At 38.5% G+C, this 25,562-nt stretch overlaps 1 protein-coding gene across 2 annotated transcripts in view; it reads left to right on the top strand.

Annotated features, from left to right (window-relative positions):
* LOC149228950 (uncharacterized) overlaps positions 1-5,800 on the top strand; it is a 96,150-nt gene extending 90,350 nt beyond the window's left edge. Inside the window, exons 2-3 of one of the 2 annotated variants that reach the window (XR_016247910.1) lie at positions 4,551-5,169; positions 5,399-5,800. Coding sequence is in view for 1 of the 2 variants with exons in the window: in XM_089378429.1 (XP_089234555.1) it covers positions 4,551-5,088 (538 nt within the window). In the remaining variant the exon portion in view is untranslated. Of the gene's footprint in view, positions 1-4,550; positions 5,268-5,398 lie in introns of those variants that run through there. The other variant, XM_089378429.1, reaches the window with a different exon arrangement.
* The last annotated feature ends 19,762 nt before the right edge of the window (positions 5,801-25,562 follow it).

Here is a 25,562-nt window from a genome sequence, read left to right as displayed (position 1 = left end):
TTTGCCTAGATCCACTTCGACACAGATCCTTGCACAAGCTTGCATGTTGTCCTTCGGCTCGCTGCGATCGATATATTTGCCTACAACGTTCCCTATGGCCCGAACTGACTCATCTCCCCAGCAATGGAGAGGGAGGTGAGGGAGACGGACCCAAACCGGAACAGCACTGGGAACATCCAGCTCAGGGTCAAAATCTGGGGTCCATTTGTTGAGGTAGAGGCCCCTGGAGTCCATGAAGTACGGCCCGTTCCTGAAGATTAAATCCTTATCCTCTTTGGATTCAAAATGGAATGTATAGTACCCTTTTCCACAAAACCTAATTGATATTTTCCCTTGGATTTTGTCTGACCAATTTCGTTCAACCCATCTTTGAACTGTTCTTGGAGAGGGCTAAAGGCCTGTAAATTGTCCTATGAGACCTTTTTCGGCAAGAGATAATGCTGCCATGCGAGGCAGGGTTGGAGGCAGTTGAACTTCTTGAAGAACATCTAATTTCTTAACAAATTTTGAAAGTGCAGGTCTGGGGCGTTGAGGAGGGAGGGATTTCACTAGATCTGAAAAAGCTTTTTGTGGATCGATTTCCTCCCGAGGTGATTCCGGGAGGGCCATGGCGGGGGGCCAAGGCCCTGGCCGCCGCGATGCCGGATGGGGGATGCTATCTCAGAGGGCGCGCGCAGGCTGTGGCGAGGGCGCATGCAGCGATTTAAAAATCACAATTTATTTTAATGAAACAAAAAATCCTAATTTTTATGAACCGAGAAGGGTTTAATCTTTATTTTCAATGTTCATTTCACATTGTTTCATCTTTTCATGATATTGCTCTGCTTATTCGTCCTCTAGTCCTTTCACATTTGCTTTTCTGTTTCAAACTACAGTTTATTTTGAATCTTGATATATGATATATTAGACTTGAGTCTCGACTCTATAAAAAATTGACTCTTGATGTATCAGTCTGATTCAGTTTTTACTTTTATTTCAATATTCAATATTCACAGTTGGAACTTCAATATGGTTTAAACTTTAAAACTTTAAACATTTATTTTCATTGTACATTGTTAGTAGTTACATTGTACAATTACAAACTTACATGTATGATGTATGATTATATGATATCATGCTTTTCGCTTTAAATTTTCTTCAGACTTAAGTTATATGATTCATCGATTTATCATTTATCCTTCATGATGTAAGTGTTATATATTATATAATGATAAAGACAGTTACATTATAAATATTAAAATTTCAATGATATATCATATATTTTTATATCTATAAGTTTTTAAGACCCCGGCGTCCCCCCACGTTTCCTAAAAATTGGAGGGGAGCTTTTGAATAGGCCGCTGCTGTGTATCCCCAGCTCCCTTGCCCCCATGTCCCAAAAACATGGTGGAACATTGGTTAAAATACTCAAACACATCAATACAAAAGATTTACCTTGGGGAAACCCAATAAGGGAGAAAACCCCAACAAAGACCTTCTTACTTTATTGCTTTTGAACAAATTTGCAGGTACAAAACCCTTCTTGAGGGCGCTACAGTACAGTTCGCTGGGAGAGAGGACGACTGGAGACAAATGAAGCCTTAACTGACTTCAAACTTTTTGCATGCAGGTGCAAATGACTTAGATCAAATATCCTTGAGCCAAAGATGTCATATCTGAAGCAACCCGAATTAGATCTGAGCTTGTATGAAGTAGATCTGAAGATTACTTGGGCGCATTGCAGAAAAATAGGCCAGATCTGGGCGAAATGACTATTGAACTTTGAATGCTTATATCTAACAGCTGAGAACTTGAAACCTTGGGTGCTCAAGAGGGATAGGTGCGCCTTGGAGAGTAGATGAAAAATTGCAGAAAAAGAACTTGTGTAGCGAATTGCTTTTTCTTGGCCCTTTTATCATTTCTCTTGGCTAGAATGGAGCGCCCAAATTTAATCTTGGATTGACATTGGATAAGTTTCATGATCCTTCTAGAAGACTCCGTGGAAGAGGGGTTAACAACTTAAGTTGTTCTCTTTAGACACAAGTACGTCCCCCCCTTCTTCTAATTTTACGTTGACATCTTTAACTTAGGCAAACTTAGGCTTTTAGCCTTTACATCATAACATTACATTATAATATCTCAACTAGTCACTAGGACTAGGAGTTTACATGACAAACACTTTTACATGACTCAAGGCTTTTACATAGACATTTTATCACTCTCTCAACCAACATGGTCCATTCACCTGCAATTACATTTAAGTACTTATGTTCAAGATAACAATAAGAAGGAGGTCTTTTCCATGTGATCATTTAGTACTACAACTTGGACACTTGTTGGAGTAAGCCTAGGAGGGGCTAGGTCCTAGGTAGTCACATCACAACAAGCCAAGGAGTCCATCATACCAGTACTAGCTCACAGGACTTCTTCATTCGTCCTGACTCTTGCTAGACTGAGTCTTGACTGTTGCTCAAAGAGCTCACAAGACATTGCCTTGGATTTTGCACATGGCTCACCAAGCATCCACTAGCAGCTCCTTCATCCTGACTCTTGTCAAAGCTCACAAGGCTTCTACCTTCGCCTTGACTTTTGCAGTGGCTCACAGGATTTATTGATTCTCCAAATCTTCCCTAGCTAGCCTCAGGGTGGCCATTTAAGGCCTCTCATTGGAGAATGACTTCCGATGCTGTTATTTTCAACACCTGAGAAATTTGTCCATAATCTATGCGCTGTTATGAAAATTACTTTATTTTAAAATTTATATTAATCGAACATATCAGTCAGTAAGAACCATAGTTTTAAAAACCGTTCCGGTCCAACCGGTTACCGGCCTAACCGGCCGGTTGGGAGGCTCACCGGTCAGAACCGGTGAAAAAACCCGGTTAGAAGCCCCATGTGCCCGGAAAATTGACCTAACCGGTAAAAACCGGCCGGTTTAGGTCAAAACCGGCCGGTTTATTGCTAACCGGCCGGTTTTGTCCTAAACCGGCCGGTTTATGGACAGCCCACTGAAACATGACAAAAAACGCAGTTGTTTAGTGGTTTAGTGGTTTAGGGGTTATGATTTTCATGACTTTATCAATAGGAATGATACATGTTCTAGATACTTCATCTCTCAAACCTTACTACAATTTTCTAAGTTCTTAAAATATCACTGCAATTCGGGAAAATTGAAATACCATTGTAATTCAGACCTTTGTAATCCACTGAAATCTTCAGACCTTCTTTAGTATCATTATAGTTTCGGACCTCTATTAACCAAGGAAGATTTTGTACCTCTGCAATGTTATTAGGCCTACAATCTTCGGACTTCTATACGAAGTTACTGTGATTCTTGGGTTTCTGTAATACTCCGGACTTTGGATCTTTGTGATTCTTGGGTCTCTGAAATACACCAGACTTTGAACCTCTATGATTCTCGTGTCTCTGAAACACCTCAGACTTTGGACCTCTATGCAGACCTATTTTAATTTAGGGGCAGACTTTTTGTCTGTCATTTGGTTCTCTTCTTTTGTATAAGCTTCTTCCTAGTCTTGTTATACTTGATCTCCAAATGATCAAGCTACAGATGAAATAGTGATATTTCCAGCTACCAAGGATACAAACCATAGCTTTGATACCATGTTGGAAAATGGTTAGGGCAACATATTAAACCTAACATTTTCCTTAGATGAAATTTACTTGTGATATTAATATCTTCTTAGTGGTTTAGAGCCTCATTGCTTATGTATTTTGTCGATGATATGTATTGCACTCGGTGCCATTTTGATATATTCACCTTTACATGGTATATAAATGAGCAATCTTTGCATATTTTGTCTCTATTGGCTTGGAATCATGCTTTTAAATCTTAAAAATAGTTTTTTTCATTAAAAAATAATTATTTAATGTATTTTTCTAAAACCGGTTCGTTTAGACCAAACCAGTCCCGGTTAGACCGGTTCCGGTCGGTAAACCGGTTCATTAGGTGGACCGGTCCGGTCACCGGTTCCGGTTTTAAAAACACTGGTAAGAACAGAACCATATAGCATCTTTATGCCATCTCAGAGCGGAATGGAATTGCTAAAACAAAAGATACAAGTCTCTGAAGGTTAGTTGCGGATCAACTAAATGCAGATTGGTTTCCATTGCGCCTATAGTGACCTTGAGATAGAATCTCCTTTTACAGACTTTAAACAAATTGGTATAAGAAGATCAATATAGACTGAAAAGTCCATTGTTGTGAAGAATTCACATGTTGTTGATCTATGACTTTAAACACATCTCACTACATGGTATATAAATAAACTATATCGACAGTTTCTGGTTCTGACTTTCTAATCTTATTAACTAGTAACTAACTAGGAATGTGTTCAGAATGGAACACTTTAATAATATAAGAGTTGGAGATAGTTGCTGTATGATCTGTGCAAATTCATAGGAGTTGAAGAGGTTCTTCCGTTGCTTTTTTATTGAATATTCTGCTAAATTGAAAATATGATCTTTTGGATGCATTTAAAATCTGTATCCGAATTTGCAGCAAGAGGACAGAAAACTGTTTTTAATATATCCCTAATTTACCATGTTTACAGTGCTCCTTGCCCGAAAGGTGAATGTTCAAACCCCGTGGAGGTTGTTGCTGTGCATCTGATCTCTAAAGGAGTCAACAGTGCAATTGTGAAGGCAGTTCTGTACCCAGGTGCCCTCTTCTCCAAGTTGGAGGCTATTGTTTCTGAGGATGAACCAATTGGCCTACCTGATTTGGAATCATTGCTAGACGGCATTATGACAAACATAAAAGATAAAGGGAAAAACAATACAACTTTTGAACTGGGTTTAATTATTGGAAGCTATTTATGTCTTGCTGGAGCTATTGCTTGTGTTCTTGGGCCTACAATTTTTAGTGCTTTTGGACCTTTGGTCATTTTGTGGTCTGTCTACAAAGCGGGTGCAGCACGTGAAGATTTTTATTTGTTGCCTATGTTTTCAGTTACGTTTTTTTGTGCTATCAGTGGAGTAAAATTTCTAACTAAAGCTCCTAGAGGAATTGATAGTCCAGGTCCCTCTGGTGATTCATCCAGTAATAATGAGAAATCAAGTTCACCAAGCAGTGACAAAAAGGCAAATTAAGCTAAAATGTAATTGCATTTGCGTCAGCTGTTGGGCTGGTTGTGAAGATCGAAATTATTTCATGGGGGAAGAAACTATGAGGTCTTCTCTTTTCTTTGATGCTATTTATTTTGTATTATTTGAAACTGATATATGGTTTGGCTTACTAATAGATAGTTCAAGCTTGATATTTGCATTTAGTTTTCCTCTGACGTTATGGCTTGATATTTGATTCACAGATATCCTCTACTTTACATGCATTCTTTGATGTGACTTAGTTTATTCTTTCATATACATTGCTTCACATATAATTGCCCAGTTTCTAATGCAGCAGGGTTTAGGAAGTGCACTAAAAGGTATTTAAAAGTGGGACATTTTGTATTTCATGAATCTATTGTGAACAATTAGTTCATTTGACTCAATAGGCACCATTCATTTATCAGGATGGCTTACAGCATCCCACAAAAAAAGCAGTTAGGCTGCTTGGAGAAGATTAGGATAGTTTGGTTCAGTTGACATTAATTGAATAACTTGGGTTTCACCTTTAGAGAGTTTCAAAGTTTGTAAATCCTAGCAGAGCTTTAGAAGTCTTCAGGACACTTTGGATGGTGATCCAAAAAGTATGTTTAACTACTATTCAATATGCACTTATATCCAGGTTTCTTCTGAATTCTGTAAACAAATTCTAGTAGATTAGTCTGGAATAAATAGTAAATACTATTGGTTTTGTTCATTTCTTGAAGTAACTCTAGAGATGCAGACAGTAAGGATTTGTTTTGTCAATAAATTTGTTATTTTTCTTGCAGAAACTGCAGAATCAGGTTCACCTGATTTGAATTGTCTGTGGGATTGAGCCCCTAATGTAAAGGGCAATTTTCCTGTATTCATGAAAATCTTCATGGTCATTTCTAAACCACAGACTTTAGAATTTTTCCCGGAGCAAGTGACACTGATTTAAAATATTCCTTAAATGTCAAGCCTAACTATCAAGAGCAATACACCCCAACTTTTCTCTGCTTGGCCAATTGTAAACTCCCTGGAGTAATACCTGATAATGCTTCTTTAATACATAGTGCTGTTGTTACAGATGCATAATCAACGGATCATAAATTTTTTTCATGCATGCAGTATAAACAAATTCATTAAATCCTTGCAAGATCATGCTGCAGAATCAATGCTAATGACTCTAGCTTTAAGTTAAAGTCACGTGGCAATCATTTTAAACTAGTCTGACTGACTGATTGCAAAAAACACAAGTGATCATTCTGCTGGCTGCAAAGATTGAATTATGACATGGTAGAAGAAACTATCAGTGTCTTATCCTTACTTTGATGCTATGTATTTCGTATTATTTGAAAACAATATATGGTTTGGCTTACTAATAGCAATTTTGAGCTTGATATTGGCTTTGAGTTTCTCTGATGTGATGGCTTGATATTATATTTGTACATATCCTCTATTTTGAATGGATTCTTTGATGTGACGTTATACACATTGCTTTGCATATATTTGCTCAGTTTCTAATGCACTAGGGCTGAGTAAGTGCACTAAAAGGTATTTAAAAGTTGGTGAGTGTAACAACCCCCTCATCGACCCATAGCCTATACTAAGTGTAGAAAGAGGTATTAGTGTCATTGACCCGACCTCAAAAGTCTGGTTACGGAAATGGGCTCTTAAAATTTCGTCATTTTTCAAACTCCTCAAAACCCAAAAGAAACATCGTCATTGCGTCCATCTCGTCGAGATCTTCCGACGATATAAAATTTTCCTCAATCCAACTCCCGGATCAAAAGTTATGGTCATTTAAAGTTTTGCCCAGAAACCTCATGCCACATCACCACGTTTTGCCACATGGCACCCATGTGGTGCCCCCGTGTCATCTTGTCTTACTGCCATGTCACCCCCCTTATTAGTTCGTATCATAGCTTGCTTACATGGTGCCACCATGGCAAGCCTTTGTGGCATCCATCTGACCACAGTGTGGCACCATGAAACCCCCTTTTCCATGGTTTGCAATGCGTGAATTTCCCTTTTAGATAGATCCTCGGTCCTTGGCCAAAAATCCAGCATACAATGAAATTTATGGGGTGAATCAGAAATCCCTCCCTGTCAACCGATGAAGGGATTTCCCGTCTCGGCCCCTCTCTCTTGGTCATTTCCCATCAGTGCCCGAGGCTGAGATGAAATCTACCTTGTTGTCAATTGCCGTATGTATTTTTCCTGTCTCTGGACATAAATTTCTCGCTCCACTCTCCTGTGTGTTGAGCTCCATGATGGCGATACATGTTGGCGCTGAGGCAGGCATTTCCACGTCAAATGATGGGAAATTTTCCCATCTGGGGACATAAACCTCGGCCCTTACTTGCTGCCTCCCCTTTGGAATTGCTGAGATGATGTCAGCCTGAGGTGACATCACTCTAATGTCATCCTATCCATGTGGCCTCCCTTAGGAGCGCCACATGTCATCCATTTTTTGGCTGCTTGGCCCTTCCAAAAGGCCAATGACACGTGCCACGTGGTGGCCCTCCTGGATGCCACGTCATTGTTGAATTTGTAACTATGGTTAGTTTGCATAATGTATATTTGACCACCTGATGTACTTGTATTGATTATTGTAAAAGCATATTTTAAATGCTACAGTTAAAATATTTTTTTTTTTTGAGTCAAAGTCCCATTGTGACTTTTAAAATAAGAAAATTTGAGTTTTTGAATTGTAATTTTTTGGCTCCAAAAATTGTCAGGTCGACCTCCCTCCAAGTCAAGTCAGCCCAGGGTAAAGACACACCCCTTCGACCCAACATATCACTATATAAAAGCAGCTCGACCTCATTTCTCCACCACCAATTTGCATCTCTCTCTCAAGCAAGTTTCTATGCAAGCAAACAGAGGACAAGAACGACTAAGAGGACGAAATCATCTCTTCTATCTCTCTCTTCTAGATCGCATGTGTGGACAGTCTCTCTCTGTAGTTCGCATATTTCGGGTAGTTCTATTGTAGAGGGCTGAAATTCTAGGCAGTTGCAAGAGGGCCGAAATTTTGGGTTAGATAAGGGAAAGCGGAATTCTAGATCAGATTGGGAGCTTGACTTGGAGGGGTTGACCAGGTTTAACCATAGGTCTAGGTGTGTCTCTTGTTGAACAAAATAATATCTCTATTGAAAAGGTTGCTGGATTTTTCCCCTTGGTGGGTTTTCCAAGGGTAAATCTTGTCATCTTCTTGTGGATTGTGATCTCTATTGTTCTATTGTTCTTGTATGGTTAAATTTCTAAAGTATAATTGCGGAATGATATATTGGAATAAAATAAAAGAAGATTAACATCAAAAGTAATTATTAGTATTTCAAAAATGTTGTGCTAGTCTACATTGCACATAGAAAATCAACATGGTATCATAGCTTTGGTGAAGGAAAGAACATTGAGATCACCTTTCAAGAAACCCTACTTTGAGATTCTATTGTTGAAGTCCTTCTTGTTGATTCGTATCCATGGTTTCCTTTATGAAAGCTTAGAGCTTTTACTCGATCCGAAAATTCATTCCCTAAAGAATTTGACAAGTTAGAAGGAGCCTCAAACTTCAAAGCTTGGAAACTTAGAACTGATCTTATTGTTGCAAAGAGCAATGTTTTGGATATGATGATAGAGAAAGTTGTGGAACCAGTAGATGCTATAGGAAAGGAGAAGTTTAGGGAGGATAACATTAACACCATGGGTCTTATTGTGGACTCCATTAGAGATCATCTCATTCCCTAAATTGCAAAGCTTGATACTTCAAGAAGATGTATGAAGCCCTAACTAATCTATTCACTATCAAGAATGTTGGTCATGCCACAAGTTTGAAGAATGAACTTCGAGATGTGACGATGACGAATGATGACCCTTTAGCTTCATACTTTGTAAGGATTTCTCAAGTAAAGGACCAAATTCAAGAAATTGGAGAAACTATCTCTAAGAACAAACTTGTGACTACAACACTCAATGGTCTACCTAGATCATGGGATGCATTTGCAATAGGTATAAGTAGCTGGAAGGAAGCTCATTCATTTGAACAACTATGGACCTCTTGTGCTCAAGAAGAATCAGGGCTCATATCAAGAGATAATAAAGAAGAAGCCTTTCAAGCATTTGCAACTTGCTTTAGAACAAAGGAAAGAAGAAGTTTGGTTCTCAACACAAGAAGTCAGGAAAAATACCTCCTTCCCAAGGGAAGAAGTACATGTCAAAGATTCAATGTTATGGTTGTTAGAAATTTGGACACTTTAAGAGAGATTCTCTAGAGATATCTAATAACAAGAAGAGAAAGGGAAAACAACATGCTTCTGCAGTCGATGTTGAAGATGAACATCCAAAGAAGCCTAAAGGTGACAAAGACTTCTTTTACTTTTTTGCTCTAATAGGTTCTATTGCAGATGATGATGACATGTGCCTGATAGGTAGTGGTGCATCAATACACATGATTGGAGATTGTGGAAATCTCTCTAGCATGATGGAAAAGAGGTTGTCCCAAAGGGTAGAGCTTAGAGACAACCATAGCTATGCAGTCAAAGGAGTTGGAAAGACATCCATAGAGTTGGAATCTGGTAACAATGTGCACCTCAACAATGTTCTATATGTACCAGGTTTGAAAAAGAACCTTGTCTCTATATCATGTTTATAAGATAAAGGAGATAGAGTGGCTGTTGTTGATGGAAAAGTACTTGTATGGTCAAAGGGCTCTAGTATAGACAATGCTAGGGTTATTGGGATTTGTGACAAAAGATTGTAGACTTGCGAGTCAACCAACTCAATCCCTAGTACATGATGAAATCAATCCAAGTGAGCTATGGCATAGAAGGTATGGTCATCTTCATTATGTTGGAAACACTGAGAGGGGGGGGGGGGGATGAATCAGTATTCCTTTTCAATTGTTATTTTTACCAGTTAAATCATTTATATTTAGAACACAAAATGAACAATAGGAATAAATGCTTTTATTAATATAATCTTTACAATAAATCAGGTACAATATATATAGGGCTCCAACCTGTTGCCAAGCACCAACTTGGACTTTTTGTGAGGCTCCAACCTCTAGGGCACCAACCCTGTCTTGTCAAGGCACCAACCTTGGATTTAGGAGCACCAACTCCAAGGACACCAATCCTTCCAATTCTGAGGCACCAACCCCAAGGGCTCCGACCCTATCTTGTCAAGGCACCAACCTTGGATTTAGGAGCACCAACTCCAAGGACACCAATCCTTCCAATTCTGAGGCACCAACCCCAAGGGCTCTGACCCTATCTTGTCAAGAATTGTTTTGATTGTATTACACTGCTCTCAAAATCTTCTTCACTATGTTCTGTCAATCTACAACTTCACTGTAGTCTCCATGCTACATCATCAATGACAACCTGTCTTCATATGAAGGAGTCTTCACAACTCTTCATATTGCCCACACAGAGTCTGCAAAGTTACCTCATGATGATTTCAAATAGCCATCATGATCTCCAATAATGTCTCCAAGATCTGCTGATGCTTTTCAACAAGATATCTTTGATAAGTTGCGCTAAGCCTCAATGTTTGCACAAAAAACAATTCTCTGTTTCAACCTGTTGTTCTATCTGCCGCGGTAAGTGCTTCAGGAGTGACTGCTTCTCACTGTTCTTAGTGTCGCGATATCTTACTTCCAAGGATCATACTCACAAATACTTCAATACTGGTGTAGTCTATTGCTCCCTTCAAACGATGGCAGATCAAACCTTATTTCGCTTCACTGAATTGTTCTTGGAGTTATGCTTTGTTTTTTTCTATTAATTCATCACAGGTTCAAGCCTTTTAAAGATTAACCCATTTAGCAAAGTCGCTTGACCTTCAGCTTCTTTCTCGTTTGATCTTCGACTTCCTCTATCTCTTCAAGTTCACGAGTTGTGAACTTCTTTATGCTCTACTTTTATGCCCGAGATAGATACTCAGAACTGAAGCGTTTTAACTCGTTTTTATACGAGTTTCACCAATGACCAAAGGACACGTCTATTGGAGGGAGGCCGACTTGTATATTAAAAATATATATATCAGAGAGTCTTTTATGCATAGACTTGATTATTCACGGAAACCATATAAGAGCTGCTATACCCACATGGAGGTCCCACATGCCACGTCATCACCTTTAATCCCGTAATCACAATTTCATGAGAATTGGAGTCATTCCTTTAATCCCGCAATCGCAACTTCATAAAAATCGGAGGTTTTACAAGTGTGCACATGCTCTGTCTTCCGATGGAGTGGATGCGATATTCAATGAACTGTTTTTAATGAATCCATGGGGTCCACAATATTATCGCAATCAGCGGTTGGGTTCACAAGTCTTATCGCAATCGACGGTCCGACGGTGACAACTCTTATGATTTGCGTAACTTCCCCGATATCTGGACGCGATACTACATAAAGGTATGTTCTAATGGAGCTATCAGGTCCGCGTATTATATCGCAATCTATGGTTTGCGGGACTTCGACTGGCACACGGATTAAAATGGCCTTAACCCCTGCAATTGACTGTGATCTAAGAGTTGAATATGAGATCGACGACTAGGATTGAGTGCGGGACTTCAGCCACGATCAAGGAAATCTGTACTTTCCTACCCCCGCAGTTGCTAATCACTGTCGATCTAACAGATCTGTCGATCTGACGATCCAGATCTATTCCTCCGCCATTCTTCTTCCGCAAGCACTTGGGTTTGATCTCCGCCGTTCATTTCTTGACTCCATTATATTGCAATCGGGGGTTTGAGCAGTGTTTACATAACTTAATATAATAGAACCGCTGATAACGCGACAATATAATTTCTTTGATAAAGCGTCGATATCTTAACTCCCTAAATTGCTTCTCTTCTCTTACTGGCTTTCAATGACTTCTTCCTCTTACTCTTTGGCTTTCCTCGGCTTCCGATAGCCTTCCTCCTTGGTTCCACTATTTCTATTACATCTGTATTCAATCCTTGGATCCTCCATGAGCAGTATTAAGATCAATGGGCATCAATAGGAAACATCATGTATTAAGGAATTTGCCATCACAAACACTGCTATATTGACATCAATGACAACCTGGATTAACAATCTCCCCCTTTGTCATTGATGGCAATATTCTTCTTCTCTCCCCCTTTGACATCAATGGTGAAAAAAGGTGCACAAGAACTCCCTCTGTTGAACTGCTCCCCCTGTCATGCAACATCTTTATGAATCAACTTAATGTGATGCTAGAGAAATAACCCCCATCTTTTGGCGAAGATGTTCAAATGCTTCTCGAGGAAGAGGTTTTGTGAAAATATCAGCTATCTTCTCCTTAGTATTGATATATTCCAAGTTGATGTTTTGTTCAGCTACTTGTTCACGAAGGAAATGATACTTGATTGGTATATGTTTGGTCTTTGAGTGCATCACTGGATTTTTGTTGAGACTGATAGCACTTGTGTTATCACAATAGATGGTGATTGGTTGATTGGTACCTATGTTGACATCTTTCAGAGCTTCCTTCATCCATAATATTTGAGTACAACAATCTGCAACAGCTATATACTCGACTTCAACTGTAGATAGTGATATGGATGTTTGTTTTTTGCTGAGCCAAGATACTAGACAATCTCCCAGGAAGAATGCATTTCCACTAGTACTTTTTCGTTCATCGACACTTCCAGCCCAATCAGCATCGGTGTATGCAGTCACAGTAAGAGTTGAGCTCTTAGGGTACCAAAGAACAAAATTAGGAGTTCCTTTCAAGTATCTGAGAATTCTTTTTACAGCCAACAAATGGAATTGTTTAGGAGTTGACTGAAATCTTCCCACCATTCCTATTGCTTGCATAATGTCAGGTCTCGTAGCAGTTAAGTATAGGAGGGCTCCAATTATTGCCCTGTAATGAGTTGCATCTACCAGAGAAGAGTCATCATCTTTGCTTAATTTGCAATCTGTGGTCATAGGTGTGCTCATGGGTGCACAGTGTTCCATACCATATCTTTTAAGCATGTCTTTAAGGTATTTTGCTTGAGATATGAACATGCCTGTCATGGTTTGAGATACTTGTAGTCCAAGGAAGTAAGATAACTCTCCCATCATCGACATTTCGAACTCTTTGACATATTTGAGCAAACTCATGGCTCATCTCATCATTATTACTAGCAAAAATCAGATCATCAACATAGATAAGAGTGACTAGTAACTTATCCTCATCCATCTTCATGTAGAGATTACTTCTTGCCACCCTCTTCTTGAAGCCTTGTTGTTGTAGATAGTGATCCAATCTTGTGTACCAAGCTCTAGGAGCTTGTTTCAACCCATATAATGCCTTTTTCAACTTATAAATAGAGTCTTTTCCTTCTGCTAGATTAAACCCTTTTGGTTGCTCCATGTAGACTTCTTCCTTGAGTTCCCCATTTAGAAACGTTGATTTTACGTCCATTTGATAGATTATGAATCCTTTTGAGCAAGAAAATGCCAAGAACATCCTTATAGCTTCCATACGAGCTATTGGTGAAAAGGTTTCTTCAAAGTCGATTCCTTCAATTTGTGAATAACCTTTACAAACAAGCCTTGCCTTATTTCTGATGATTTGTCCATCTTCATTCATTTTGTTTTTGAACACCCACTTGGTTCCAATTATATTTTTATCCTTTGGACGAGGTACCAGCTCCCATGTCTCATTCTTCTCGATTTGAGACATTTCTTCTTCCATGGCTTTTACCCAATGAGGATCCTTGCTTGAGTAAATGTTTCTGGTTCTATCATAGATAGGAGAGCAACATCATTTTTCTTTGGTGTACCAGTCATCCTTCTTCGGGTTTGCATCCCTTCATCTATATTGCCAATAATTTGCTCTTCTGGGTGATGTTTTTGGAGAAACTTCACCTTTGAAGGGGTTTGAGATGGTTCTTTTTCCTTGTGTTTTTCTTGATCTTTTTCCTCTTTTTCAGGTTCTTCTTTGTTTTCTTCAATGAGAGGGTCAACTTTATGATCTTCAATTTCTTTTTCTGGAAGGTCTTCATCAATCTCTACATCAATGCTTTCCACTATTTTCTGTAGTCGATTATTGTAGCACTTGTAGGCTTTGTTCCTTATAGAATATCCAAGGAATATTCCTTTGTCAACCCGAGAATCAAATTTTCTTGGTGAGTCATCATTGATTTTTATGAAGCACTTGCTTCCAAAAATCTTGAAGTATTTTACTGAAGCAGGTCTTCCTTTCCACAATTCATAAGGAGTCTTCTCATTATTTGATTTTAGTTGAGTTCGATTCAAGGTATAAACGGCTGTCCCGACTGCTTCTCTCCAGAACTTTCGCTGCAAGTCAGCTACTATTAACATTGTTCTTGCCATTTCTTGAACAGTTCGGTTTCTTCTTTCAACTACCCCATTTTGCTTGGGTGTTCTGGTAGCAGAGAGTTCTCTTTTGATTCCATGTACTTTACAGAATTCATCAAATTCTTTTGATGTGAATTCTCCCCCTCTATCCGTTCTAAGACATTTAATCTTAGAATCCTTTTCATTTTCTACAAGAGCTTTAAGATTCTTAAAACATTCAAATGCCTTGGATTTATATTTTATGAAATATACCCACATCATTCACGTATAGTCATCAACAAATAAAGCAAAGTACCTTTTTCCTTGGAGTGCTGGAGTTCTAGTTGGTCCACATAAATCAGCATGGGTGATCTCCAAAGGTTTTGATGTGGAGAACTCCTTGGTCTTGTGGCTGGTTCTAGTTTGCTTTCCATGTTGACATGGACCACATACTACTTGATTTGGCTTGAATAACTTTGGGATGTCTCGTACTGCATTAATCTTGCTGATATTAATCAAGTTATCGAAACTTGTATGTCCAAGTCGCTTGTGCCACAACTAACTTTCATCTGTTTGACTTAAGTAACATTTATCTTCTTGAATTTTGTTCAGAATGTAGACGTTATCTGATGTTCTAACTCCTTTCACCACAAGTTCCCTTGAGGAAGAGTTCCTTATTTCACAATCTTTAGTGCTAAAGACGACATTATGTCCTTGATCACAAATTTGGCTAACACTCGAGATTGTGTTTGAGCCCGTCTACTAGCAAAGCATTTTGAGCCTTTCCTTTTCCATTAATAAGGGTAATAGTTCCTTTTCCAGCAATTTTGGTAGATCCACTTCCAAAGGATACATTTACTTCCTTTTGTCACATGTCATATGTCTGGAGCACCCAATATCCACAAACCAATTATTTTCATCACTGTGAGCACATAGAGCTAGGCCACATTTATTCGTGTTGGGATTCTCATTTTTTGCTTCTCTTCTTTTGAGGGGGCAATTTTGTTTATTATGTCCATTATCATTACATAATGAGCAAATTGGATCAAATTTGGCCAAGGGATCAAAAGAGTTGTAGGCCTTGATTTGTCCATGCCCTTTGAGACCATATGGTTTGTTTGTTTGATCCTTCAATTTTGGTGTTTCATTCTTACGAGCCATGCAATGTTTAGCTTGATGACCAAAATTTTTACAATAAAAACAATTGCCAAAAAAGATAGTTTTGTACCTGTTGTAATAGCCATGATTTGAATCAACATTCTTCCTTGGAGTTACTCTCTCTTCATTCTTTGGATTTGAGATGGGCCTTTGATGAAATAATCTTTCTTCTTTTGGGTTGCTGGAAAGTATGTCGGCATAGCTTTTCGCATTATTCTTAGTACTTGATGATTTTCCTTTAAAACCTATCTCAGATTTGTCATGTTGAGGTTTTTGAGCATTTAGGATAATGTCAAGTATTTGAGAGCTTTCCGAACCCTTTTTGACTTTCTCCAATTCCTTCCTCAGAGATATTATTTCGGCTTCACGTTCTTCACAAATTTCTTCTTTTTCTTTTAGCTTATTTTTCAAGAGGTCTTCCCTTCTTTTTGCTTCCTCCTTTTCTACCTTGAGAGAAATGATTTTATTTTGTAATTTCTCATTTTCTTCAATGGCACTCATTAGCAATTCATCTACATTTCCTTCTAGACCTGAATCATCATCATTTTGAATGCCATGAATAATACTTCTTGGCTTCCAACATAGTCATTTTCTTCATCTGATTCATCATTACCTCCTTTGCGATGAGGGAAATGATTAGTTGATTTCTTTTTGATGACTACAAATTCATCTTCATCAGACTCATCTTGCTTAGAGAAGAAATTCTTCTTATTGAACCCTTTTTTTTGTTGTATACCATCCTTTTAGAATTTTCCTCATCATCACTATCATGCTTAAGAGGACATTTTGCAACATAATTACCTATTCATCCACATTTGAAACAAATAAGAGGGTACTTACCTTTTAGCTTGGATCCTTTCTTTAGTCTTCGTACAAATTGCGCCAATTCGGATTCAACATCGGAGTCATCACTACTGGTATTCCATTCTTTCCCCTTTTTTGATTTTGAGGCCTTGAATGCTGCATCTTTGGAACTTGGGCTTCTTTTTCTCATCTCATAGGCAATGAGGATTCCATGAAGTTCATCGATCTTTAAAGTATTTAGGTCCTTCATTTCTTCTATAGCACTTACTTTGGAGTCAAATCTGTCTGGGAGAGATCTTAAGACCTTTTGAACAATAGTGCTTTCTTCAATGTTTTCTCCTAATCCTTTAAGAGAGTTGACCACTCAGCTACTCGGAGAAAGTATGACGCAATATCTTCTTCATCATCCATTTTCGGACTTTCAAATTGTCTTCTATGACTTTGAAGCTTTGCCTTCTTAACTTTGGAGTCTCCATCATATAAGTTAACTAGCTTATCCCATACTTCTTTGGCCGAGTCACAATTCATGACTTTTGTAAATTCAGAATCAGTGATTCCACTAGTGATGGAATTTAAGGCTTTTACATTTGCAATGTAAGCTTTCCTTTCGTCTTGATCTATTGGAAGAGTGGAAGGCGCTGTGTACCCATTTAAAACCGAATGCTAAACTTCAGGTCCAAGGGACATTAAGTAGTAGCACATTCTTTTTTTCCAAAAACCAAAATTTGTGCCATCGAACAAAGGAAGTCTTCTCAACACTTCTTGATTTCTCATTGTGACTAAGAATCCTTCTTCTAGCTGTTAGGCTAATATGAAGAAGCTGGCTCTGATACCAATTGTTTGAAATACTGGGGGGGTGTGTGAATCAGTATTCCTTTTCAATTGTTATTTTTACCAGTTAAATCATTTATATTTAGAACACGAAATGAACAATAGGAATAAATTCTTTTATTTATATAATCTTTACAATAAATCAAGTACAATATATATAGGGCTCCAACCTCTAGGGCACCAACCCTGTCTTGTCAAGGCACCAACCCCAAGGGCTCCGACCCTATCTTGTCAAGGCTCCAACCTTGGATTTAGGAGCACCAACTCCAAGGACACCAATCCTTCCAATTTCAAGGCAACAACCCCAAGGGCTCTGACCCTATCTTGTCAAGAATTGTTTTGATTGTATTACACTGCTCTCAAAATCTTCTTCACTATGTTCTATCAATCTACAGCTTCACTATAGTCTCCATGCCACTTCATCAATGACAACCTGTCTTCATATGAAAGAGTCTTCACAACTCTTCATATTGCCCACACAGAGTCTGCAAAGTTACTTCATGATGATTTTAAATAGCCATCATGATCTCCAATAATGTATCCAAGATTTGCTGATGCTTTTGAACAAGATATCTTTGATAAGTTGCGCTAAGCTTCAATGTTTGCACAAAAAACAATTCTCTACTTCAACTCATTGTTCTATCTGCCGCGGTAAGTGCTTTAGGAGTGACTGCTTCTCACTGTTCTTAGTGTCGCGATATCTTACTTCCAAGGATCATACTCACAAATACTTCAATACTGGTGTAGTCTATTGCTCCCTTCAAACGATGGCAGATCAAACCTTATTTCGCTTCACTGAATTGTTCTTGGAGTTATGCTTTGTTTTTTTCTATTAATTCATCACAGGTTCAAGCCTTTTAAAGATTAACCCATTTAGCAAAGTCGCTTGACCTTCAGCTTCTTTCTCGTTTGATCTTCGACTTCCTCTATCTCTTCAAGTTCACGAGTTGTGAACTTCTTTATGCTCTATTTTTATGCCCGAGATAGATACTCAGAACTGAAGCGTTTTAACTCGTTTTTATACGAGTTTCACCAATGACCAAAGGACACGTCTATTGGAGGGAGGCCGACTTGTATATTAAAAATATATATCAGAGAGTCTTTTATCCATAGACTTGATTATTCACGGAAACCATATAAGAGCTGCTATACCCACATGGAGGTCCCACATGCCACGTCATCACCTTTAATCCCGCAATCACAATTTCATGAGAATTGGAGTCATTCCTTTAATCCCGCAATCGCAACTTCATAAAAATCGGAGGTTTTACAAGTGTGCACATGCTCTGTTTTCCGATGGAGCGGATGCGATATTCAATGAATTGTTTTTAATGAATCCATAGGGTTCACAATATTATCACAATCGGCGGTTGGGTTCACAAGTCTTATCACAATCAGCGGTCCGATGGTGACAACTCTTATGATTTGCGTAACTTCCCCGATATCTAGACGCAATACTACATAAAGGTATGTTCTAATGGAGCTATTGGGTCTGCATATTATATCGAAATCTATGGTTTGCGGGACTTCGATAGCACACGGATTAAAACGGCCTTAACCCCTGCAGTTGACTGTGATCTAAGAGTTGAATATGAGATCAACGGCTAGGATTGAGTGCGGGACTTCAGCCACGATCAAGGAATATGTACTTTCCTACCCTGCAGTTGCTAATCACCGTTGATTTAACAGATCTGTCGATCTAACGATCCAGATATATTCCTCTGCCATTCTTCTTCGACAAGCACTTGGGTTTGATCTCTGCCATTCATTTCTTGACTCCATTATATTGCAATCGGGGGTTTGAGTAGTGCTTACATAACTTAATATAATAGAACCGTCGATAACGGGACAATATAATTTCTCTGATAAAGCACCAATATCTTAACTCCTCCCTATAAACTGCTTCCGATAAATTGCTTCTCTTCTCTCACTGGCTTTCAATGACTTCTTCCTCTTACTCTTTGGCTTTTCTCGGCTTCCGATAGCCTTCCTCCTTGGTTCCACTATTTCTATTACCTCTGTATTCAATTCTTGGATCCTCCATGAGCAATATTAAGATCAATGGGCATCAATAGGCAACATCATGTATTAAGGAATTTTCCATCACAAACACTGCTATATTGACATCAATGGCACCCTAGATTAACACATTATAGAGCATTACTTGAATTGAATCAAATCGTTTCAAGTGTTCCTAAATTACAGATAGAACATGAAGGTGTATGCAAAGGTTGTGCTCTTAGAAATAATATCAAGAAACCATTTCCAAAGAGTGATAATAGATCTAAAGAAGTTTTAGATTTGATACACTCTGATGTGTGTGGTTCTATGCCTATAAGATTGTTTGGAGGAGCATTGTACTATGTCACATTTATTGATGAATTCTCTTGCAAGACATGGATTTATCTTATGAAGACCACAGATGGACTCTTCACAAGGTTTCAAGAATTCAAAGCTAAAGTGGAGAACTTGACATGTAAAAAGATCCAGATTCTGAAATCTGACAATGGAGGAGAATACACCTCAAAAGAACTTGTTGCCTTCTGTAAGCAGGCTAGGATTAAGAGGGAGCTGATTTGTCCCCTATAATGCACAATAGAATGGTGTAGTAGAATGAAAGAACATGTCTATTGAAGAATCTATCAAGGCCGTGATGCATGATCAAGATTTGCTGATGTTATTATGGGGAGAAGCATCATTGATAGCTGCATATATTCAAAATCAAAGTCCTCATTGAGTTATGGAAGATATGACTCCTGAAGAAGCATTCTATAGAAGAAAGCCAAAGGTTGGACATATGAGAATTTTTGGTTGTCCTGTCTACATCCATGTTCTTAAGGATAAGAGGAACAAGCTTGAACCTTCAGGAAAGAAAGACATATTTGTTGGTTACGATGAATCTTCAAAGGCTTATAGAGTGTACATTGTAGAACGACGAAGGATTCAAGTAAGCTAGAATGTCACTTTTGATGAGAAAGTGGCATATTGGAAGTCCAAGGAAGTTTCCATGGATTCCTATGATGAAGTAAAGCATGAGGATGAGCATTCGAGTTCTACAAAAGGTCCTGTAGAGTTAGTAGGGCCTCGTGAACCAGTGGAACCGGTTGTTGTTCCATAGATTCGAAAAAGACCAGCATGGCTTAGATCTACATTGGAAGAAGCAAAAGGACATGCAACTCCTGATGGCACATCTAGAGAAATTAAGAAACCTAAGAGTTTTTCTAGCTATGCAACTCTCATGACTAACCTGATTGATGCAGAGCCTTCCACTTATGAAGAAGCAACTATCTAACAAGTGTGAAAGGAGGCCATGAATGAAGAATATCAATCTATTATGAAGAATGATGTCTAGGAGATTGTGCCAAGGCCGGAAGGGAAGTCAGTTGTGACTTCCAAGTGGATATACAAGATCAAACATACTACAGATGGAAGTATTGACAAGTACAAGGTGCAATTCATGGCTTGAGGGTTCTCCCAGAAAGAGGGAGAATATTATGAAGAGACCTTTGCTCCTATTGCTAGGTACACCTTTGTTAGATCCATTCTTTCTCTTGCTGCTTCGATGGGATGGAACCTACATCAGATGGATGTGAATATTGCTTTCCTCAATGGTGTGATTGAGGAAGAGGTGTACATAGAGCAACCTCAAGGGTTTAAGGAATAGTTTTAAAATTCGGCCGATTCGAAACTGAAACGGCCGAGTTGATCCATTTCAATGCCCAGAATTGTGACTCGGTGAAGGAAACGGTTCGGGAGGCCGAGTCAGCGAGTCATTGAATGACTCGGCTGAGTCAGCCATGACTTGGCCAACTCGGCCGTTTCCGTATTGACTCGGCCGAGTCATAACCTGCGGCCCGTAACCCCATCAAAACAACGATTTGTCATTTTTTTAATGAAATTTTGAAGTGTTTGCTGATTGGTTTGGACTCCAAGGTGTTTTCTAAATTAGTTAAATGCTATTTGGGGTCCATTCCCCTCTCCTAGTATTGATATGCTATTCAAATTTCATGGTAATGTTAAATTCTTAAAGTAAAAGTGACATTCTCCTTAATCTTCATTTTCATCCTTCTACTTAAATTTTTAACATTACCATGAAATGACTTAGGATGTTTGAGAGTGGTTTCGGCCTCATTGGGTTTCATATGGAGAAAGGAGAATTTTAGATTTCATTCAAAATCCAGCAGACTTATCAGTTTTTTAGGATTTTAGGATTGGAGGATTGCAATGTTTCCATTGAATTTTGTCATGTATTAAGGTATGGAACTCGTATTTAATCAAGAGCACCAATCCCTCTATGTACCTTGATGTTAGTGACATTGGTTTTCGAACTCCTTTGGGATTCGCTCCCAAACCAGGAGCTTCTGAAAATGTCGCTCCCGCTCCCGTTTTCCCTCTCGCTCCCCACTTTCGCTTCTGCTCCCAAGTAACACTGAGCCAGATGATGTTGGCAACTCTAGCAGTAGCCAGTAGTACTAGTCACAAACTTTTGTTGTAGAGGCCATTTATAGCCTCCTTGGTTATGTGTTTTTGTTCTGATCTCTATATCATCATCATGTATGTTTTGGACAGTGCACTGGGTGCCATTTTGATATAATGGATATATTCATGAGCCTACTTTGATCATATGTTGTCTTCTATCTATATTCTAATGCTGTGTGTTTGGAAACATGAATAAAAATCTTTAAAATTATGTGTTTTTATAAAAAAAAAATTTAATGTATTTTTTACAACGACCGAGTCATTGAAATCGAGCCGGCCGAGTCGATACCGAGTCGAAGTCGGAGTCGGAGTTTTAAAACATTGGTTTGAGGTGTGTTTTCGCACATAATGTCTAGGCACCGCGACAACGCTCAGAGTAAGGGCGGTCACTCTTGATCCTTACTCCATTTAGACTCTCTCCTAGGCAAGTCAAGGGGGGTAGTCCCTAAGTAAATGGATGAGGATAGCCTGTGAAAAACAGACTCTTGGAGATTTTAATGATGGACAACTTGACGAAATTAAACGAATCTCGATTAATTCAGATGAATATATTAAACATTAATGTAACTAAGACACGACCACAAGATAGAAACAATTATAGACCAGTGCATTTAATTTGAATTAACCATAGATTAAGTAAGAAAACAAGTCATCCAGAATAATTTTCCAATATGTGACGAACGATGACAATCATGAATGATCAATATAAACGCCCGAAACTTTAACATGCAAGAGATTCCATATTTAAAATGATTTTCATTAAGAATTCAGATCTATAATTAATTAACTTTCTCCAACAACCAAATATAATTTAAAACGTTTATTGCACCTTGACCATAGAAAAATATGCATTTAATAACACTAAGGAACTTCAAATTTAAATCTTAATTATTCCTTAGGGGATAACTAAAGAAGTAAAACAAATCAATGGGTTAAAAAATCGAAATTTTTACGTTAAATTTTTTTAATGTTAAAGCGCTTAATTTATTTTAACTCCTTAGTCACAAAATTTTAAATTTTTAGTTTTAAATTTTTTTAGGATTTTAGATCTTTTTTTTTTTAAATGAATTTAACATTTTTAGATTTTTAGTTTTTAAAATTTTTACAATTTTAGAATTTAAATAAAAAAAATATAATCAAAATCAAAATGAGATAATAAAAAAAAAAAAAAATATAAAAGAGAAACAAAAAAAAAACTTTTAATTTTTTCATGAATCAAACTAAAATGAAATCAGAAGCTTTAAAAAAGAAACCAAAACTTAAACCATAAACTTTAAAGCATATACATAAAAAAAAACCATATACATAAAAATAAAAATAAATAATAAAATGAATTGACTAAACTAACCATACAAGCCAGAATAAAAGAAAATCAAAATCTATCTAAACCCAAACCTAACCCGCATACAAATGAAAAATTAACTATATACAAAATACAAAGTAAATGAAATCAGACCGAATGTTTTAAAATCTAAATTTTACAAAAAAAACCTAATGCATATATGAAACCAATGAAATAAAGAAAAAGAAACGAAGGAAAGTCGTATTTGATTTGTTGTGTGCAGGATTGAAGAGCAGCTGTGTGGAATGAGGGTTTATAGTAGAAATGGATAGCGGCAGACAACGAAAGGGAATGGATGGTTCGAATGGATGAAACAACGAGACCTTTGCTGAAGGATGTAGAGGATATGGTAGTTGTTAGCACCTAAATTTGCCCTAGGCTGAAGGAAGGCAAAATTCAGGGTAACCACAAACCACGCTCAGTCTGGTAGCTAGCCCTACCAGAACAGGAGAGGGCTCTCTCCGAGTCACGCTCAGTAAATAGATAAGCAAAAACGGTCTGAGATGACTTACAGCGAAATATTGATCTTAGGCTAGTAAGTGAATATGGATACAAGAAACAATTTTTATGAATGACCGAGCTTCTGGGATGGTATGGGACCAACGGTTAGCAAAGAACAAAGAATTTAATACAAAGGCACAGATTACTTCGTGAGGCAAGACAGGCGGAAAGTGTAGCAATTTAGTTCGAAATAACGCGGAATGGAGGGATTGCTTAGGAGAGTGAAAAGGGCATAAGAACATGAATCCTTTTCAACAGAAGAAGAACACTGAACATGAAATTTTCCCACAGGCAGAGCAATAAAATTGAATTCTACCTTATCTAACTCAGAAAATTTCACTGGAAATGAACATGAATTGAACTATGAAACATAACGAAATACATATGAAACATAAGAGACACATTTGCTACACTCACAACCACATGAATCTCATGAAACAGAGCCGCTGCCTTTTATTAATTCTCTGTAAGAAATATACAGTGAAGAAACAAAGTTTCTTTCCCACAGTCTCCTAGAAGTTACAAGCCAACCAACCATTTGCAAATAGTTTGCATTACAATATATAGAATGTGCTATGAAGAGATAGAATGCCCAAGGGTTGGGGAGTTACTCGAATCATTACAAAATGGAGGTGAAGAGCCAACCATCAGCTACAGGTGCAGCGTTACAAACATGACAAATGGCTTGGGTGACCGTTTGCCTTTCTTCGCCACTTGGATAGAAGCGAATTTGGAGAGAAAATACTTTAAATGCCGCTTTAGGTGCCAAAAAAACTGAAATGTAGATGAGCGAGCCCACTTGGAGAAGTCGCAAATCGAAATTTCGCGAAACGGAGGTAAAATTGGGCTTTTTTCCTATATGCTTTTTCTGTGTGCGCCGCGCCACTTTGGAGCCTGTTTTGAGGCACTTGCAGGAGTCCAAAATGTGCCCAAGTGTGCTTGTTGGAAAGTCTGTCCTATCTACTTTCTAACCCAAGTGGAATTTCTGAATTTGGTGCTCATTTGCCCCTCCAAATCTTCATTCTCCCAAGACTGCTTCCTGGGGCAGAGAGGTCATTTTTTGGGTGTTTTTGACCTCCTGGAGACTCAGATCTTGCCCAAATTTCTTGTCCAAGCACTAGTAGTCATGATTTTTCATGCTGAATCCAAAAATGCAAACCATTCTTCATTTGGAGCTCCCAATTTTTAGCGCCGCGCCACACAGGGAAAAAAAACCTGTGTTTTGCCCAAAAATTTGTCATGTGACCAAAATTTCCCCAAATTTCTTGAAATTTGTGCTGGAGATCCTCTATGAAGTGCTATGCTGTGCCAAGGAAGCTTCAGCGAAGATTCGAAGCCGATCTTGCTCTTTTGCCTCTTTTGTTGCTTTGCTCAATTTTGCCTTCAAGCTCTTTATCCGGGCCCTTGCACTCATGTTTTGTGCCCTGTAATGGAAAGCCATGTGTCTCAGTAAGGCATGGTCCTTGTCGGCCTTGTCCAGCAGCCTCTCCAAGTGCATGTTAATGCTCTCGAGATGGGCCTCCCGGTCCTCATTGATCTCTTGCTCCAATGATGTGAGCTCAACTCTTCTCCTTTGTGCAGCTTGGCGATGCTCACGAATGTTTTGTAGCTCCATGATCGCTTGCTGATCCTCCAGCTGTTTTTTCCTCTGCTCCAGGTATTTCATGTTCCAGTTAGACCTCTCCAAGTCAAGGGATAAGGCCTCAATCATTGATTGCTGCTCCTGGATGATCTCTCTAAGCTCTGCATTTGTAGGTTCTGTATCTGTCTCATCATCATGAAGGAGAACGAATTCTGTCTCTCGTTCACCTGATGGCTCACCTGAAGGCCCCTCATCATGCATTGGCTCCTTACCTCTGTCCTATTCCTGTGTCGTCGATGTAGGAAGCGAGGCCCCTTGCACCCCGGGTGGAGATAACACTCGCTTTGTCGCTGCAAACAAATGTCTACTGCCTCTCTGATAGGTGATGAATACTGGCATAGTAGCGGTCTCATGGCGCTCATACTGATGAGAAGGACCACCTATCTCATGCTTTGCCTCTGATACTACCTGTGGAGTGCTGAAGAAGTCCTGGGA

Source organism: Pinus tabuliformis, chromosome J (assembly GCF_031772625.1).
Source record: "Pinus tabuliformis cultivar Carrire ecotype Pingquan chromosome J, CPIR1, whole genome shotgun sequence".
Lineage (NCBI taxonomy): Eukaryota > Viridiplantae > Streptophyta > Pinopsida > Pinales > Pinaceae > Pinus > Pinus tabuliformis.
Note: the sequence above shows the minus strand (reverse complement) of the source record. Positions and strands in the feature narration are given on the sequence as shown.